This window comes from Garra rufa, chromosome 8, assembly GCF_049309525.1.
Source record: "Garra rufa chromosome 8, GarRuf1.0, whole genome shotgun sequence".
In the NCBI taxonomy this organism is placed as follows: Eukaryota; Metazoa; Chordata; class Actinopteri; order Cypriniformes; family Cyprinidae; genus Garra; species Garra rufa.
In genome coordinates, this window is record NC_133368.1 from 48,734,962 (window position 1) to 48,755,576 (window position 20,615).

At 24.7% G+C, this 20,615-nt stretch overlaps 1 protein-coding gene across 1 annotated transcript in view; it reads right to left on the minus strand.

Annotated features, from left to right (window-relative positions):
* Nucleotides 1-346: 346 nt before the first annotated feature.
* Nucleotides 347-20,615, minus strand: part of LOC141340231 (interleukin-1 receptor type 1) — a gene marked incomplete at its 5' end in the record, with an annotated part of 21,977 nt that continues 1,708 nt past the window's right edge. Inside the window, 7 exons of the mRNA XM_073845154.1 lie at nucleotides 347-1,915; nucleotides 3,766-3,930; nucleotides 4,069-4,212; nucleotides 7,881-8,026; nucleotides 11,945-12,083; nucleotides 15,466-15,528; nucleotides 19,323-19,488. Of these exons, the coding sequence (XP_073701255.1) occupies nucleotides 1,524-1,915; nucleotides 3,766-3,930; nucleotides 4,069-4,212; nucleotides 7,881-8,026; nucleotides 11,945-12,083; nucleotides 15,466-15,528; nucleotides 19,323-19,488 (1,215 nt within the window). The remainder of the gene's footprint in view (nucleotides 1,916-3,765; nucleotides 3,931-4,068; nucleotides 4,213-7,880; nucleotides 8,027-11,944; nucleotides 12,084-15,465; nucleotides 15,529-19,322; nucleotides 19,489-20,615) is intronic.

Below are 20,615 nucleotides of genomic sequence, written 5' to 3' on the forward strand. Positions count from 1 at the left end.
TTTTAAAGAATAAAGAAAATTGAGAAGAAAGTCAAAAACGTTTAGAGAATAAAGTCAGAATTTGAGAATAAAGTCAAAATTACGAGAATAAAGTCGAAATGTTTTGAGAATAAAGTCGGAATTGGAGAATAAAGTTGAAATTTGAGAATAAAGCCGAAATATTATGAAAATATTTTGAGAATTATGTTAAAGTATTTAAAAAATAAAGTCAAAATTTTTCGAGAATAAAGTCAAAATGTTTTAAGAATAAAGTCAAAACATTTAGTCTTTATTCTCAAAACATTTACTTTATTCCTAAAACTTTTAAAGAATAAAGAAAATTGAGAAGTCAAAACGTTTAGAGAATAAAGTCAAAATTACGAGAATAAAGTCGAAATGTTTTGAGAAACATTTCATGAAACATTTAAATTTTACAGTATTATCTGATGAATAGAAAGTTAAAAAGAACAGCATTTAGGTGAAATAGAAATCTTTTTGACTTTATTTTTGAAACACTTCAACTATTCTTGCAATTTTTACTTTAATCTCTAAATATTTTAACTATATTCTTGAAACATTTCGACTTCTTTCTCGAAACATTTCGACTTTTTTCTCGAAACATTTCGACTTTTTTCTCGAAACATTTCGACTTTTTTCTCGAAACATTTCGACTTTTTTCTCGAAACATTTCGACTTTTTTCTCGAAACATTTCGACTTTTTTCTCGAAACATTTCGACTTCATTTTGGAAGTCAAAATATTTCGGCTTTATTCTCCTAATATTGACTTCATTCTCGTAATTTCGTCTTTATTCTTGAAACATTTCGACTTTATTCTTGAAACACTTCAACTTCATTCTCAAAGTCAAAATATTTCGGCTTTAATCTCCTAATATTGACTTAATTCTCGTAATTTCGACTTTATTCTTGAAACATTTCGACTTTATTCTTGAAACACTTCAACTTTATTCTCAAAGTCAAAATATTTCGGCTTTAATCTCCTAATATTGACTTTATTCTCGTAATTTCGACTTTATTCTTGAAACATTTCGACTTTATCCTTGAAACACTTCAACTTCATTCTCGTAATTTTTACTTCATTGTCAAAATATTTCAGCTTTACTCTCCTCATTTCGACTTTATTCTTAAAAACGTTCAACTTATTTTTGAAACAGCTGTTCTGCTTTCTATGTTTTTAGAAACCATGAAACATTTTATTGTCCAGTGTTTTCTGACGAATAGGAAGTTTAAAATAAAAGCATTTCTGTGAAATAGAAATCTTTTTTTAACATTATAAAAGTCTTTACTGCCACTTTGATCAACTGAATGCATCCTTGCTGAATAAAAGTATTCATTTCTCTTTTCTTTTTCCAAGTCATGTCTATTTTTTCTCCTCAGAAACAAAAAAGAGGAAAGACTGCATTGTCATGATTCATCCAGGAACTGGTTGTTATGGCTAAACCAAAAATAAACTTCTGCAGACTTGTCGTCTGCATCATTAGAACGCAGTACAACTTGACCCTGAGCTCTCGCATTTAGTGTTAGTCTAGAAACTAAACCAGTTTGTCTTTTTAGCTTTGCCTCTGACTGGCATATGGTAGCGCACCTCCCTCCAGAAGCGCGCCGAGGGTTCGAGAGAGTTCACAGAGTCCACTGACTTCCTGTCCCAGAACGCCCACCTCTTCCTTCTTTTCCAGGCCTGCAAAGCTCCTTGTTTGTCTTTGAGGAGGCGGACAGAGTGCGGCAGATTCAGTGGCTCTCGTATCTCCTCCAGCTCCAGCAGGACGATGCTCATGGAGTTCTCCACCAGCGCTTGGTACAGACCCGTCTGCTGCTCGGCCCATTCCTGAGCCTCCGGACTGCAGAGCGACGACGCCGTGTAGAGAAGTAGGAGTCTGCGACAGCGGCTCAGAGCGTCCTGCACGACGTCCACCACAGCTGGAAAACACAGAGAAGCTCTGAACTGTGTACAGTGCCTTGCAAAACTATTCATATCCCCTTCATTTTTTTTTTTTTTCACATTTTGTTTTGTTGCAGCGTTATGTTAAACTGCAACATGCACATCAATTTACACTCCATACACCATAATAATGACAAAGCAATAACCAGATATAAGTACATTGCATAAGTATTCATACCCTTAACTCAGTACATAGTTGAAGCACCTTTACAGCCTCAAGTCTTTTTGGGTCTGATGTGACAAGCTTTGCACATCTGCATTTGGCAATTATCTGCTATTCTTTGCCTCACCTTTTCACCTCTCCATCTCTGTCAGCTTGGACATTTTCTAGAGTCCTAGTTGTTCCAGTCGTCTTCCATTATGGATAATGCTTCTGTCAACCTTCAATGCAGCAGATTTTGTTTCTGAACTCTTCCCTAGATCATTGCATTAACGCAAGTCTGTCACTGAGCTCTACAGGCAGTTATCTTGGTTTTTGCTCTGATATGCATTTTCAGCTGTTAGACCTTTTCTGAGAGGTGTGTGCCTTTCTAAATCAGACTCATTCAAATGAGTTTGAAGTGTAGTAACATCTAGAAGCAATATCAATGCTCCTGAGATAAATTTAGAGTTTCCCCAGAAAAGGGTATGAATACTTATGCAACGGGATCTTTTCAGTTTTTTTATTTCTAATAAATTTGCGAAGTTGTTACAAACCGGTTTTGCGCTTTGTCATTATGGTGTATGAGATGTAGATTGATGTGGGGGAAAAAAGTAATGTAAAGCAGTTTAACATAATGCTGCAACAAAACAAAATGTGAAAAAAAATGAAAAATGTAAAATCAAACTTTTTATAAACTTACAATTAAATATTAAAATAGTATTATTTTATAAAAAAAAATAATAATATATATATATATATATATATATATATATATATATATATATATATATATATATAAATAATTAAAGAAATTCTATTAAATAATTAAAAATTAAAATAAATGAATGAACAAAATCAATATAAATTTTACATTTAAATTAGGGATGTAAATTAATAAAACGGCTAACGTTTGGTTATATATGATATATATCTGAATACTTTGTTTTAATTTCCAATGAAATATTAAAATATAATTTTTTTATATATATATATTATTTATATAATAATTAAAAATATGTATTTTTTAAATATTTAAATATTTTTAAAATCACTATATATATATATATATATATATATATATATATATATATATATATATACACACACACACACACACACACACACACACACACACATATATATATATATATATATATATATATATATATATATATATATATATACACACACACATATATATATATATATATATATATATATATATATATATATATATACACACACACATATATATATATACACACACACACACACATATATATATATATATATATATATACACACACACACACACAAATATATACATATATATATAAAATAGTATTGTAATATTATAGTTTTACTGTAAAATCTAATTTATTATTTTTCTTACATACTTAATTTTTTTTTAATTTACAGTGAAATATTGAATAGTATTTTTACAAACATTTTATTTATTGAATTAGTATATTTTTAAATTATTTAAATCTTTTTTATATAGTAAAGTTTTTTTGATAATCACATTTCAAATCACATTTTTTTAAATCAGAAAAAAAATCCCAATTACATTATTTCCCCAAACGGCGCATGTTGCGTTTGGCATTCGATCAGCATTTGATGTTTAATATGAAATATACTCAATATGCTCTTATATTTCAGGGTTTTGTTTTGTTGCACACGCTTTACCTTCTCCAGGAAGGCCGTCCCGGCCCAGAATGAACAGCTTATAACCGTACTGGCCCTCCAAGACCTGCGGCAACATGCTCATGGCAAAAATCTCAGCCTTTTCGCTTGAGCCTTCGAGGACTCTGGGATAGGCGATGTATGCATCATACTGCTTACCATCACCGTCTACAAGAAACAAAGAGCACAGAACAAATAGATTTGACACATCGCTGCACTGAAAGGTGTTAATTCTGGTTTATGTAACAGCGCGGCATTTCCCAGTAACTGCGCAGTGCTAAAGTGAATTTCCTGTTTATTGACTACCTGTGGTTTTGTAGAGGAATGGAAACACTGTCCTGACCCACAAGGCCAGCTCCACCTTGAATAAAGTGCACAGAAGCACGCCTGTCACGAAAAGCAATGCCACAGAGCCCAGGAGAAGACCAAGCAGCAAGGAAAAGTCTGGATCTGTCGACGAAAGAACAGGACAAAGAAAAAAAGCCGTTTATGTTTTGCTAGTATAATAAACAAGTGAAAGAAGATCATGTTTGCTTCTTGAAAAATTACTTCTGACCAATCATTAAATGCTGCATACTGTTTTTTTCAAGTGCATTTGAAAAGTAAATATATTAATTTGATTAAAAAAGTAAACATACATAAACTAGAGGCTTTCAAATATAATAATATTAAAATATATATAAAAAATAAGTTATTAAAAATATGAAAATGTAAATATTAATAAACACAACTAAATAATAAAAAAAGTAAATCATAACTTTTTTCATTTAATTAAACTTGGTACTAAAATAACTAAATAAAATGAATAAATAAAAAAATATTAATTTTATTTAGTTTAACTTGATGTACTAAAAAAACTAAAACTAAACCTTAAATAAAAATGATAAAGTTTAAACAAAAAAATAAAGAGGTATTTAAAAAAAGAATGAATATTTTAATTTTATTTTAAAAAATTATACTTCTAAAAAGTTGAAATATGGCATATTTAATTATTGTCTGCACTTTTTTGTAACTTTTTTGTTGCTTGAAATAAAATAAACGTTAACTATAAATATAAATTACAACAATATAAATAAAATAAAACAATAAAAAGTTGCCTAGTTTCCAAGGAAACTATTCTCATTTTCATAAAAACAAAAAAACAAAAATTAAAACCTAGAATAAAAATGAATAAAAACTTAGATTTTTTAGAAACATCAATTGAAATGTCAAACACAACTAAATAATAAAAAAGTAAATCATAACTTTTTTCATTTAATTAAACTTGGTACTAAAATAACTAAATAAAATGAATAAATAAAAAATGATTAATTTTATTTAGTTTAACTTGATGTACTAAAAAAACTAAAACTAAACCTTAAATAAAAAAGATAAAGTTTAAACAAAAAAATAAAGAGGTATTTAAAAAAAGAATGAATATTTTAATTTTATTTAAAAAAAGTATACTTCTAAAAAGTTGAAATATGGCATATTTAATTATTGTCTGCACTTTTTTGTTACTTTTTTGTTGCTTGAAATAAAATAAACGTTAACTATAAATATAAATTACAACAATATAAATAAAATAAAAAAATAAAAAAACAATAAAAAGTTGCCTAGTTGCCAAGGAAACTATTCTCATTTTCATAAAAAACAAAACACAAAATTTAAAACCTGGAATAAAAATGAATAAAAACTTAGATTTTTTAGAAACATCAATTGAAATGTCAAACACAACTAAATAATTAAAAAGTAAATCATAACTTTTTTCATTTAATTAAACTTGGTACTAAAATAACTAAATAAAATGAATAAATAAAAAATTATTAATTTTATTTAGTTTAACTTGATGCACTAAAAAAACTAAAACTAAACCTTAAATAAAAATGATAAAGTTTAAACAAAAAAATAAAGAGATATTTAAAAAAAGAATGAATATTTTAATTTTATTTTAAAAAATTATACTTCTAAAAAGTTGAAATATGGCATATTTAATTATTGTCTGCATTTTTTTGTAACTTTTTTGTTGCTTGAAATAAAACAAACGTTAACTATAAATATAAATTACAACAATATAAAAAAAAAATAAAAAATAAAACAATAAAAAGTTGCCTAGTTGCCAAGGAAACTATTCTCATTTTCATAAAAACAAAAAAACAAAAATTAAAACCTGGAATAAAAATGAATAAAAACTTCAGAAACATCAATTAAAATGTCAAACACAACTAAATAATAAAAAAAGTAAATCATAACTTTTTTCATTTAATTAAACTTGGTACTAAAATAACTAAATAAAATGAATAAATAAAAAATGATTTATTTTATTTAGTTTAACTTGATGTACTAAAAAAACTAAAACTAAACCTTAAATAAAAATGATAAAGTTGAAACAAAAAATAAGGAGATATTTAAAAAAAGAATGAATATTTTAATTTTATTTTAAAAAATTATACTTCTAAAAAGTTGAAATATGGCATATTTAATTATATTTTATTGTCTGCACTTTTTTGTTACTTTTTTGTTGCTTGAAATAAAATAAACGTTAACTATAAATATAAATTACAACAATATAAATAAAATAAAAAAATAAAACAATAAAAAGTTGCCTAGTTGCCAAGGAAACTATTCTCATTTTCATAAAAACAAAAAACAAAAATTAATAAAAACTTAGATTTTTTAGAAACATCAATTGAAATGTCAAACACAACTAAATAATAAAAAAGTAAATCATAACTTTTTTCATTTAATTAAACTTGGTACTAAAATAACTAAATAAAATGAATAAATAAAAAATTATTAATTTTATTTAGTTTAACTTGATGTACTAAAAAAAATCTAAAACTAAACCTGAAAAAAATAAAAATAAAGAATAAAACTGTATAAACTCTAGATATTTTTTATTTTTATTATTTTTTTAAATAAATATCTCTATGTAGTTTGTATTCATTTTTATTTCAGGTTTGGTTTTGGTTTTTTAGTACATCAATGTACAGTAAACCAAATGAAAATAACAAAAGTTGTACATGCAGGAAAATCTCAGCAGCTTTGACTACTTGTGAAACGCCCACTGCTCGCTTAACCAGCAACTAGTCGCTCAAGTTTCCAACAACTAGACATTTGCTGTCGACACGGAAAGTGAAAACGCTGTGCCACTAAACGATATCTGATCGACAGTTATGAGTGGCAGGATCCCAGACGAACAATGTAAACAATGTTGATCATTTGTGCATTTAATTTGCTAACAGAGAATGTTTTTTGTGTTGAAGTAATATGTGACGCTGGACCACAAAACCAGTCTTAAGTCGCTGGGGTATGTTTGTAGCAATAGCCAAAAATACATTGCATGGGTCAAAATTATTGATTTTTCTTTTATGTCAAAAATGTGACCCTGGACCACAAAACCAGTCATAAGGTTAAATTTGACAAAACTGAGATTTATACATCATATGAAAGCTCAATAAATAAGCTTTCTATTGATGTTTGGTTTGTTAGGATCGGACAATATTTGACTGAGATACATCTATTTGAAATCAGAAATCTGAGGATGCAAAAAAATCAAAAAGACTGAGAAAAACACCTTTAAAGTTGTCCAAATTAGGTTCTTAACAATGCATATTACAAATCAAAAATTACATTTTGATATGTTTACAGAAGGAATTTTACAAAAAATCTTCATGGAACATGATCTTTACTTAATTTCTTAATGATTTTTGACATAAAAGAAAAATCAATAATTTTGACCCATGCAATGTAATTTTGGCTATTGCTACAAATATACCCCAGCGACTTAAGGAAATTAAGTAAAGATCATGTTCCATGCAGATTCTTTGTAAAATTCCTACTGTAAACCTGTCAAAATGTAATTTTTGATTAGTAATATGCATTGCTAAGAACTTAATTTGGACAACTTTAAAGGTGATTTTCTCAGTATTTTGATTTTTTTGCACCCTTAGATTCCAGATTTTCAAATAGATGTGTCTCGGCCAAATATTGTCCTATCCTAACAAACCATACCTCAATAGAAAGCTTATTTATTGAGCTTTCATATGATGTATATATCTCAGTTTTGAAAAATGTAACCTTATGACTGGTTTAGTGGTCCAGGGTCACATATTTGTTTAGGTGTCGCTGTAACGCACCCGCAGGGATGAGTGTGATCTGGCCGGATCGATGTTCTCGGGTGCTGGACGCCACACAGGTGTAGTTCAGATAGAAATCCTCCTCCGATACGGCCGACAGCGACAGCGTTCGCACCATACGATGGCCGTAGTCCGTTTGGCTTTCACTTGAAGAGGAAAGGACACGGGTTACGCTTCAACTAAAGGAAAAATACATTAATACACCCACATATTTCTTAACAAGAACTGTGGGAAAATTCCACACTGAGACGACAACAAATGTGTGGCTTCTGTTTCTCTGCGTTATTCTCACAATACAAGTCATTATCATTTCACAGTTAGTCATCTTTTATTGTTTATATTTCTTTATCTGTTTTGACTCATGAAAATAATGTGTGCATGAAGAAAATACATGACAAAGTCTATTTTAAGCATGTCAAAATATAATTGTTTTACTGGGACAAAATCGATCACAACGTCAAAACACTTGACAAATGAAAACCGTTTTTGAGCATTTTCTCTTTTTAGTTTATAATTGTATTGATGCAAAACAAAAGATGATTTACAAATGAATACTAAAATAAAATAAAAATATAATAATAATAATAAAATTTAAAAAACTAGTTTTATTGGGGGGAAAAAACGTAATGTTTTGTGTAATAAATCATCACGTTATGGCTATTTTTGTAATATCCAATGAATGAAATACTTTACTAATAAAAGTTGTTTCATCTTATTTTGAGCATTTTCTCTTTTTAGTTTACAAATTTATTAATGCAAATCAAAAGATTATAAATAAAAAAATTGCATTAATAAAAAATAAATTAAAAAATAAATAAATAAATAATATAAAATCATAATAAAATGTTAAATGTTTAATATATTTAATAATCAATAATAATAAAATAAAAAATACATAAATATAATAATAAAATATAAAAACTAGTTTTATTGGGAAAAAAATAATAATAATTAAAAAAAACTAGTTTTATTCGGGGAAAAAAATGTTTTGTATATTAAATAATCATGTGAAAATGCTATTTTTGTATTATCCAATAAATGAAATACTTCGCAAATGAATACTAAAATAAATAAAAAAATATAATAATAATAAAAAAAAAAAAAAAAAACTAGTTTTATTGGGGGGAAAAAACGTAATGTTTTGTGTAATAAATAATCACGTTATGGCTATTTTTGTAATATCCAATGAATTAATTACTTTACTAATAAAAGTAGTTTCATCTTATTTTGAGCATTTTCTCTTTTTAGTTTACAACTTTATTAATGCAAATCAAAAGATTATTAATAAAAAAATTGCATTAATTAAAAAAAAAAAAAAAAAATTATATATATATATATCATAATAAAATGTTAAATGTTTAATATATTTAATAATCAATAATAATAAAATAAAAAATAAATAAATATAATAATAAAATATAAAAACTAGTTTTATTGGGAAAAAAATAATAATAATTAAAAAAACTAGTTTTATTCTGGGAAAAAAATGTTTTGTATATTAAATAATCATGTGAAAATGCTATTTTTGTATTATCCAATAAATGAAATACTTCGCAAATGAATACTAAAAAAAAAAAAAAAAAAAATAATAATAAAAAAAAAATTTAAAAACTAGTTTTATTGGGGGGAAAAACTTAATGTTTTGTGTAATAAATAATCACGTTATGGCTATTTTTGTAATATCCAATGAATTAATTACTTTACTAATAAAAGTTGTTTCATCTTATTTTGAGCATTTTCTCTTTTTAGTTTACAACTTTATTAATGCAAATCAAAAGACTATTAATAAAAAAATTGCATAAAAAAAAAAAAAAAAAAAAAAAAATATATATATATATATATATATATATATATATATATATATATATATATATATATAAAATCATAATAAAATGTTAAATGTTTAATATATTGAATAATCAATAATAATAAAATAAAAATAAATAAATATAATAATAAAATAGAAAAACTAGTTTTATTGGGAAATAATAATAATAATTAAAAAAAAAACTAGTTTTATTCGGGAAAAAAATGTTTTGTATATTAAATAATCATGTGAAAATGCTATTTTTGTATTATCCAATAAATGAAATACTTCGCAAATGAATACTAAAATAAAAAAAAATATATAATAATAATAAAAAAAAAAAAAAAACTAGTTTTATTGGGGGGAAAAAACGTAATGTTTTGTGTAATAAATAATCACGTTATGGCTATTTTTGTAATATCCAATGAATTAATTACTTTACTAATAAAAGTAGTTTCATCTTATTTTGAGCATTTTCTCTTTTTAGTTTACAACTTTATTAATGCAAATCAAAAGATTATTAATAAAAAAATTGCATTAATAATAAAAAAAAAAAAAAAAAAAAAAATTATAAATATATATATAATAAAATCATAATAAAATGTTAAATGTTTAATATATTTAATAATCAATAATAATAAAATAAAAAATAAATAAATATAATAATAAAATATAAAAACTAGTTTTATTGGGAAAAAAAAATAATAATTAAAAAAACTAGTTTTATTCGGGGAAAAAAATGTTTTGTATATTAAATAATCATGTGAAAATGCTATTTTTGTATTATCCAATAAATGAAATACTTCGCAAATTAAAACAGTTTCATTTTATTTGAGCATTTTCTCTTTTTAGTTTAAAACTTTACTGGTGCAAATCAAAAGATTATTCATAATAAATTATTAAATAAATAAATGTAATAATAATAATAATAATAATAAACAACTTTATTAATGCAAATCAAAAAATTTATAATAAATAAATTTAATCATAATAAAACTTACAAAAAATTGTTTTACTTGGAAAAAATGTTAAATGTTTAATATATTGAATAATCAATCATAATAAAAAAAAAATACATATAATAATAATAAAATAAAATAAAAGGTTTTATTGGGAAAAAATGAAAATGTTTTGTATATTAAAGAATCATGGTCATGGCTATTTTTGTATTATCCAATTAATGAAATGCTTTACAAATAAAAGTTGTTTCATTTTAAACATTTTCTTTTTTTAGTTAATAACTTTATTGATGCAAATCAAAAGATTATTTATAAATAAATTTATAATAATAAAAAATAAATATATGTAATAATAATAATAAAAAATAAAGTTTTATTTGGGGGGAAAAATTGTATATTAAATAATCAAATGATAATGCTATTTTTGTATAATCCAATAAATGAAATACTTCAAGGATTAAAGCTGTTTCATCTTATTTAGGCATTTTCTCTTTTTAGATGCAAATCAAAAGATTATTCATAATAAATAAATTATAAATTATAAAATAAAAAAATATATAATAATAAAATAAAAAAATAAAAAACTAGTAAAAAACTATTTTTAATGGGAAATTTTTTACATTTTTTGTATATTAAATAATCATGTGATAATGCTACTTTTGTATTATCCAATAAATAAAATACTTCACTATTGAAAGCTGTTTTATCTTATTTGAGCATTTTCTCTTTATAGTTTATAATTTTATTGATGCAAATCAAAATATTATTCATAATAAATAAATAATAAAATAATAAAAAATATATATAATAATAAAATATAATAAAAAAATAGTAAAAAAACTAGTTTTAATGGGGAAAAAATAAATGTTTTGTATATAAAATAATCATGTGATAATGCCATTTTTGTATTATCCAATAAATTAAATACTTCACAAATGAAAGCCGTTTCATCTTATTTGAGCATTTTCTCTTTTTGGTTTATAATTTTATTGATGCAAATCAAAAGATTATTCATAATAAATGAATAATAAAATAAAATAAATTAAAAAAATATTCTAATAATAAAATAAAAAGGCTAGTTTTATGGGGGAAACGAAAATCTATGGAAATGTTGTGTATATTAATTAATCATGGTCATGGCTATTTTTATTATCTAAAGAATGAAATACTTCACCAATAAAACATGTTTAAAATTATTTTAATTTCTTAATAGGAAACGTATAGATGGTAATCAATATATTATTTATAATATTATAATCAATATAAGTATTAGTCTAGTCTATTTAGTTTAAACGCACTTTGTGGGTTCCTGATGAACACGGTCCAACGTGTCTTCGGAGATGAACTCCTGTTCAGACTCTAGCAACCAAAACACTTCAACCATGGAAATGCCTTTGCCCCGAACAACCACCACGCAGTCCTTCCTGAAGGATGAACCTTATGAGCAAACAAACACAGTTGAGTCTGTCATACCTACAGGGTTCCTACTCATTTTCAAAGACTCAAATTTCCAAACTTCTCAGTAGATTTTATTTGGTATATAACAGTCATCTGTAAATACTTTTATTTTCTCAGGGTTTTTTCCATTGATTTTCTCAAAGTGACAACATACAGTACAGAGTCCCTAGAATACATTTAAATTCGTAATATTTAGACTTCATTCTCGTAATTTTGATTTTATTCTCAAAACATTTTTTACTTTATTTTGATTTTATTTTCAAAATATTTAAACTTTGTTCTAGAAATATTTCTACTTTATTCTCGTAACTTTGATTTTTATTCTCAAAACATTTTTGCTTTATTCTTGAAACATTTCAACTTTATTCTGGAAGTAATTTAATTTTATATAAAAAATATTTCAACTTTATTCTAGACATATTTTGACTTAATTCTCATAATTTAGATTTTATTCCCGAAACCTTTCAACTTTATTCTAGAAATATTTCAACTTAATTCTCGTAATTTTGATTTTATTCTCATAACATTTTTACTTTATTTTGAAAGTATTTTGATTTTATTCTCAACATTTTTTGCTTTATTCTTGAAACATTTCAACTTTATTCTGGAAGTATTTTTACTTTATTTTCAAAATATTTCAACTTTATTCTAGAAATATTTCGACTTTATTATTGGAATTTCGATTTTATTCTCGAAACCTTTCAACTTTATTCTGGAAGTATTTTTACTTTATTTTCAAAATATTTCAACTTTATTCTAGAAATATTTCAACTTTATTCTCATAATTTAGATTTTATTCTCGAAACCTTTCAACTTTATTCTGGAAGTATTTTGACTTTATTTTCAAAATATTTCAACTTTATTCTAGAAATATTTCAACTTTATTCTCATAATTTAGATTTTATTCTCGAAACCTTTCAACTTTATTCTGGAAGTATTTTTACTTTATTTTCAAAATATTTCAACTTAATTCTCGTAATTTTGATTTTATTCTCATAACATTTTTACTTTATTTTGAAAGTATTTTGATTTTATTCTCAACATTTTTTGCTTTATTCTTGAAACATTTCAACTTTATTCTGGAAGTATTTTTACTTTATTTTCAAAATATTTCAACTTTATTCTAGAAATATTTCGACTTTATTATTGGAATTTCGATTTTATTCTCGAAACCTTTCAACTTTATTCTGGAAGTATTTTTACTTTATTTTCAAAATATTTCAACTTTATTCTAGAAATATTTCGACTTTATTATTGGAATTTAGATTTTATTCTCAAAACCTTTCAACTTTATTCTGGAAGTATTTTAATTTTATTTTCAAAAATATTTCTAGAATAAAATTGAAATATTTAGACTTAATTTTCATAATTTAGATTTTATTCTCAAAACCTTTCAACTTTATTCTGGAAGTATTTTTACTTTATTTTCAAAAATTTAAACTTTATTCTAGAAATATTTCAACTTTATTCTTGGAATTAAGATTTTATTATCAAAACATTTCAACTTTATTCTGGAAGTATTTTAATTTTATTTTCAAAAATATTTCTAGAATAAAATTGAAATATTTAGACTTAATTTTCATAATTTAGATTTTATTCCCGAAACCTTGCAACTTTATTCTGGAAGTATTTTGACTTTATTTTCTAAATATTTCAACTTTATTCTAGGAATATTTAGACTTTTTTCTCGTAATTTTGATTTTATTCTCAAAACATTTCGACTTTATTCTGGAAGTATTTTGACTTTATTTTCTAAATATTTAAATTTTATTCTAGGAATATTTAGACTTTTTTTCTCGTAATTTTGATTTTATTTTCAAAATATTTCAACTTTATTCTGGAAGTATTTTCATTTTATTTACAAAAATATTTCTAGAATAAAGTTGAAATATTTTGACTTAATTCTCATAATTTAGATTTTATTCCCAAAACCTTTCAACTTTATTGTGGAAGTATTTTTACTTTATTTTCTAAATATTTCAACTTTATTCTAGAAATATTATTTCAACTTTATTCTTGGAATTTTGATTTTATTATCAAAACATTTCAACTTTATTCTGGAAGTATTTTTACTTTATTTTCTAAATATTTCAACTTTATTCTAGAAATATTATTTCAACTTTATTCTTGGACTTTTGATTTTATTATCAAAACATTTCAACTTTATTCTGGAAGTATTTTAATTTTATTTTCAAAAATATTTCTAGAATAAAGTTGAAATATTTTGACTTAATTTTCATAATTTAGATTTTATTCCCAAAACCTTTCAACTTTATTCTGGAAGTATTTTGACTTTATTTTCAAAATATTTAAACTTTATTCTAGAAATATTTCGACTTAATTCTCATAATTTAGATTTCATTCCCGAAACTTTTCAACTTTATTCTGGAAGTATTTTTACTTTATTTTCTAAATATTTCAACTTCATTCTAGGAATATTTGGACTTTTTTCTCGTAATTTTGATTTTATTCTCAAAACATTTCAACTTTATTCTGGAAGTATTTTAATTTTATTTTCAAAAATATTTCTAGAATAAAGTTGAAATATTTTGACTTAATTCTCATAATTTAGATTTTATTCCCAAAACCTTTCAGCTTTATTCTAGGAATATTTAGACTTTTTTCTCGTAATTTTGATTTTATTCTCAAACCATTTTTACTTTATTCTGGAAGTAGTTTGACTTTATTCTAGTAGTATTTTGACTTTATTTTCAAAATATTTTAACTTTATTCTCAAAACATTTCAACTTTATTCTGGAAGTATTCAGACTTTATTCTAGTAGTATTTTGACTTTATTTTCAAAATATTTTAATTTTATTCTAGAAATATTTCGACTTTTTTCTAGTAATATTTCAACTTTTTTTCTCGTAATATTTTGACTTTATTCTCCTGACATTTCAACTTTATTCTCGTAGTAATTTCAGCTTTATTCTCGTACTATTTTGCCTTCATTCTCGTACTATTTAGACTTTATTCTCTTAATTTTTCAACTTTATTCTTATAATATTTCGACTTTATTTTTGCAATATTTCAAATTTATATTCGTAATATTTTGACTTTATTCTCTAAACAAAAATCCCTGAAGAATCACTAAACAACTGCCACGATATCTCACTTCTCGTACAATAAATGTATTTTTATTAAATTCCTAATTAAAAGCTTAATAGGGGCAAAAGTCTGGAAACACAAATATTTTTCAATACTCTGCTTTCTTTTTCCATACCTTTCCAGACCTGGAAAATACTTCAATCAAGGAACCCTGAATTTAGTGGTAGGTCATGTGTACAGAACACATATATTGATTATCTAAAAAAACAGATAACAAATAAATATAATAAATAAATGAAATGTGCAGCTCACCAATCTCCACTTTGATGACCTCATTAACAGGCTCGATCACTTGTGGTGTCCTTAAATATTCATCTGCAATTATAAAAAAAAAAAAAAAAGCTTTAAAAAAGCAAACAATCATATAACAATAATTAAAAGCAGTGTCCAAACAGCTGATAAAACAGCTCTAAACAAATATGTGGGTGGATTTTGATGTGAAAGGGCATTTTTTTATTACTGGATAAAGAGTTATTAGATTATCATTAGATTATGAACTCATATTTTAGCCAGAAGCTACTTTTTGAAGCTAAAATGTCTTATACAAATTACTTTATTTTCGTAATATTTTAACTTTATCATTGCAATATTTCGACTTTCTTTTCGTAATATTTCCACTTTATTCATGAAGTATTTCGACGTTATTCTCATAATTGTTCGAAATATTTTAACTTTATTCTAAAAATATTTCGACTTTATTCTTGAAACATTTCGACTTTATTTTCAAAATATTTTTACTTTATTCTCGTAATTTTTCGTAATATTTCGACTTTATTCTCATAATTTTGACTTTATCCTCGTGAATTTTTCATTATATTTAGACTATTCTCATAATTTTGACTTTATTCTTGAAACATTTAGACTTTATTCTCGTAGTATTTCATCTTTATTCTCGTAGTGTTTTTTTCACAATATTTGACTTCATTCACATAATATTTCTAATTTATTCTCGTAAAATGTTTACTTTATTCTTGTAATTTTTCGTAATATTTCGACTTTATTCTCATAATTTTGACTTTATACCTGAAACATTTAGACTTTATTCTCAAAATATTTTGAATTTATTCTTGTGGTATTTTGACTTTATTCTCTTAATATTTCGACTTTATTCTCTTAATTTTTCGTAATATTTCGACTTTATTCTCATAATTTTGACTTTATTCCAGAAAAATTTAGACTTTATTCTCAATATATTTTGAATTTATTCTTGTAGTATTTTGACCTTATTCTCGTAATTTTTTGACTTTATTCCTCGTAATATTTCGACTTTATTCTCGTAATTTTTGGTAATATTTCGACTTTATTTTCATAATTTTGACTTTATCCTTGTAATTTTTCATTATATTTAGACTATTCTCATAATTTTGACTTAATTCTTGAAACATTTAGACTTTATTCTAAAAATATTTAGACTTTATTCTCGTAGTGTTTCGACTTTATTCTCGTAATATTTCAACTTTATTATTGTTTTTTTTCACAATATTTCGACTTCATTCACGTAATGTTTCTAATTTATTCTCGTAATATTTCGACTTTATTCTTGTAATTTTTCGTAATATTTCGACTTTATTCTCATAATTTTGACTTTATACCTGAAACATTTAGATTTAATTCTCAAAATATTTTGAATTTTATTCTTGTAGTATTTTGACTTTATTCCTAGTAATATTTCGACTTTATTCTCATAATTTTGACTTTATTCCAGAAAAATTTTGACTTTATTCTCAAAATATTTTGAATTTATTCTTGTAGTATTTTGATCTTATTCTCGTAATATTTCGACTTTATTCCTCGTAATTTTTGGTAATATTTCGACTTTATTTTCATAATTTTGACTTTATCCTTGTAATTTTTCATTATATTTAGACTATTCTCATAATTTTGACTTTATTCTTGAAACATTTAGACTTTATTCTAAAAATATTTAGACTTTATTCTCGTAGTGTTTCGACTTTATTCTCGTAATATTTCAACTTTATTATTGTTTTTTTTTCACAATATTTCGACTTCATTCACGTAATGTTTCTAATTTATTCTCGTAATATTTTTACTTTATTCTTGTAATTTTTCGTAATATTTCGACTTTATTCTCATAATTTTGACTTTATACCTGAAACATTTAGACTTAATTCTCAAAATATTTTGAATTTTATTCTTGTAGTATTTTGACTTTATTCTCGTAATATTTCGACTTCATTCACGTAATGTTTCTAATTTATTCTCGTAATATTTCGACTTTATTCTTGTAATTTTTCGTAATATTTCGACTTTAGTCTCATAATTTTAACTTTATACCTGAAACATTTAGACTTAATTCTCAAAATATTTTGAATTTTATTCTTGTGGTATTTTGACTTTATTCCTAGTAATATTTCGACTTTATTCTCGTAATTTTTCGTAATATTTCGACTTTATTCTCATAATTTTAACTTTATACCTGAAACATTTAGACTTAATTCTCAAAATATTTTGAATTTTATTCTTGTGGTATTTTGACTTTATTCCTCGTAATATTTCGACTTTATTCTCGTAATTTTTGGTAATATTTCGACTTTATTTTCATAATTTTGACTTTATCCTTGTAATTTTTCATTATATTTAGACTATTCTCATAATTTTGACTTAATTCTTGAAACATTTAGACTTTATTCTAAAAATATTTAGACTTTATTCTCGTAGTGTTTCGACTTTATTCTCGTAATATTTCAACTTTATTATTGTTTTTTTTCACAATATTTCGACTTCATTCACGTAATGTTTCTAATTTATTCTCGTAATATTTTTACTTTATTCTTGTAATTTTTCGTAATATTTCGACTTTATTCTCATAATTTTGACTTTATACCTGAAACATTTAGATTTAATTCTCAAAATATTTTGAATTTTATTCTTGTAGTATTTTGACTTTATTCCTAGTAATATTTCGACTTTATTCTCGTAATTTTTCGTAATATTTCGACTTTATTCTCATAATTTTGACTTTATTCCAGAAAAATTTAGACTTTATTCTCAAAATATTTTGAATTTATTCTTGTAGTATTTTGATCTTATTCTCGTAATATTTCGACTTCATTCACGTAATGTTTCTAATTTATTCTTGTAATTTTTTTACTTTATTCTTGTAATTTTTCGTAATATTTCGACTTTATTCTCATAATTTTGACTTTATTCCAGAAAAATTTAGACTTTATTCTCAAAATATTTTGAATTTATTCTTGTAGTATTTTGATCTTATTCTTGTAATATTTTGACTTTATTCTCGTAATTTTGACTTTATTCTTGAAACATTTAGACTTTATTCTAAAAATATTTAGACTTTATTCTCGTAGTGTTTCGACTTTATTCTCGTAATATTTCAACTTTATTATTGGTTTTTTTTCACAATATTTCGACTTCATTCACGTAATGTTTCTAATTTATTCTCAAAATATTTTGAATTTATTCTTGTAGTATTTTGACTTTCTCAAATTTTGACTTTATCCTCGTAATTTTTCCTCATAATTTTGACTTTATTCTTGAAACATTTAGACTTTTTAAAATTCTTAAAATATTTAGACTTTATTCTCATAGTATTTCATCTTTATTCATGTAGTGTTTCGACTTTATTCTTGTAATATTTCAACTTTATTCTTGTAATTTTTTGTAATATATCTATATTTCTCGTAATATTTTAACTTAATTTTTGTAATATTTCGACCTTATTCTCGTAATTTGGTTTTATTCTCAAAACATTTCTATTTTATTTTCAAAACATTTAAAATTTATTCTCGTAATAGTTGAACGGTCCAAAAGAGCTCTAAATAAATACGTTACTATAGATTATGGACTCATATGTTAGCCAGAAGTGACTTTTTTGAAGCTAAAGTGTCAGTTTTTTACAAAAACAGCTTTTGTCTTCTCAAAACATTAACTGATGGACTGGAGTGGTGTGGATTATTGTGATGTTTTTATCAACTGTTTATACTCTCATTCTGACGGCACCCATTCACTGCAAAGGATCCACTGATGTACAAGTGATGTAATGCTACATTTCTCCAAATCTGATGAAGAAACAAACTCATCCTAATCTTGGAGTGAATTTTCAGCAAATGGTCAACTTGAACTCTCACCCATCACTTCGCACTCCATAGTTTCTGACATTTCGAGGTCGACTCCTCCTAAACGAAAGGTCAGTTTGCAGGTGTAAATTCCGGCGTCATCGAGATGTACTTTGCGTATGTTGAGAATATCTTTATTTGGAGAAAATTTCTCGTCTTCTTTAAGGAGCTCACATTTCTGAGAGGAAATCAGACACAGTAAAGACAAAGCGTTTACATTAAAACTATGAAATCTACATGTCAAACTTGATCAATAAGTAAAGGTGCACAAAGTGTATTTATGTTGGTTTCTCAACTACCCTCCGAAGAGTATCTAGATTAAATGCTTTAATTGGAAAAAACACACACTCTGCATTGAAGGTATACGTTTTTAGCAGTTCATGCATGAGATTTTTGCTGGCAGTTCAAACCTTAAATGTCTGAGCTTCAGCTAGAATTGTGCTAGTAAATTGCTAATCATGCTAGAAACCTGTTAGCAACATGCCAGTAACTCCCAAGTCAGGCTAGTGAAATGTTAATCATGCTAACAACTTGTAATTCATGCTATAAACATACTAGCAACTTGCTAATCGTGTTAGAAACATGCTAGCAACAGATAATTATGCTATAAACATACTAGCAACATGTTAATCATGCTAGCAACTTGTTAATCATGCAGTAAACATGCTAGCAACATGCTAGGTGTGCTATAAACATACTAGCAACATGCTAATCATGCTATAAACATACTAGCAACTTGCTAATCATGCTATAAACATGCTACCAACAGATAATCATGCTATAAACATACTAACAACATGCTAATCATGTTAGAAACATGCTAGCAACTTGTTAATCATGCTGTAAACATGCTAGCAACATGCTAATGGTGCTATAAACATACTAGCAACATGATAATCATGCTATAAACATGATAGCAACTTGTTAATCGTGCTAGAAACATGCTACCAACATACTAATCATGCTATAAACATGACAGCAACTTGCTAATCGTGCTAGGAACATGCTAGCAACATGCTAATCATGCTATAAACATACTAGCAACATGATAATCATGCTAGAAACATGCTAGCAACTTGTTAATCATGCTGTAAACATGCTAACAACATACTAATAATGCTATAAACATGATAGCAACTTGCTAATTGTGCTTTAAACATACTAGCAACTTGATAATCGTGCTAGAAACATGCTACCAACATGCTAATCATGCTATAAACATCATAGCAACTTGCTAATCGCTAGAAACATGTTAGCAACTTGCTAATCGTGCTAGGAACATGCTAGCAACATGCTAATCATGCT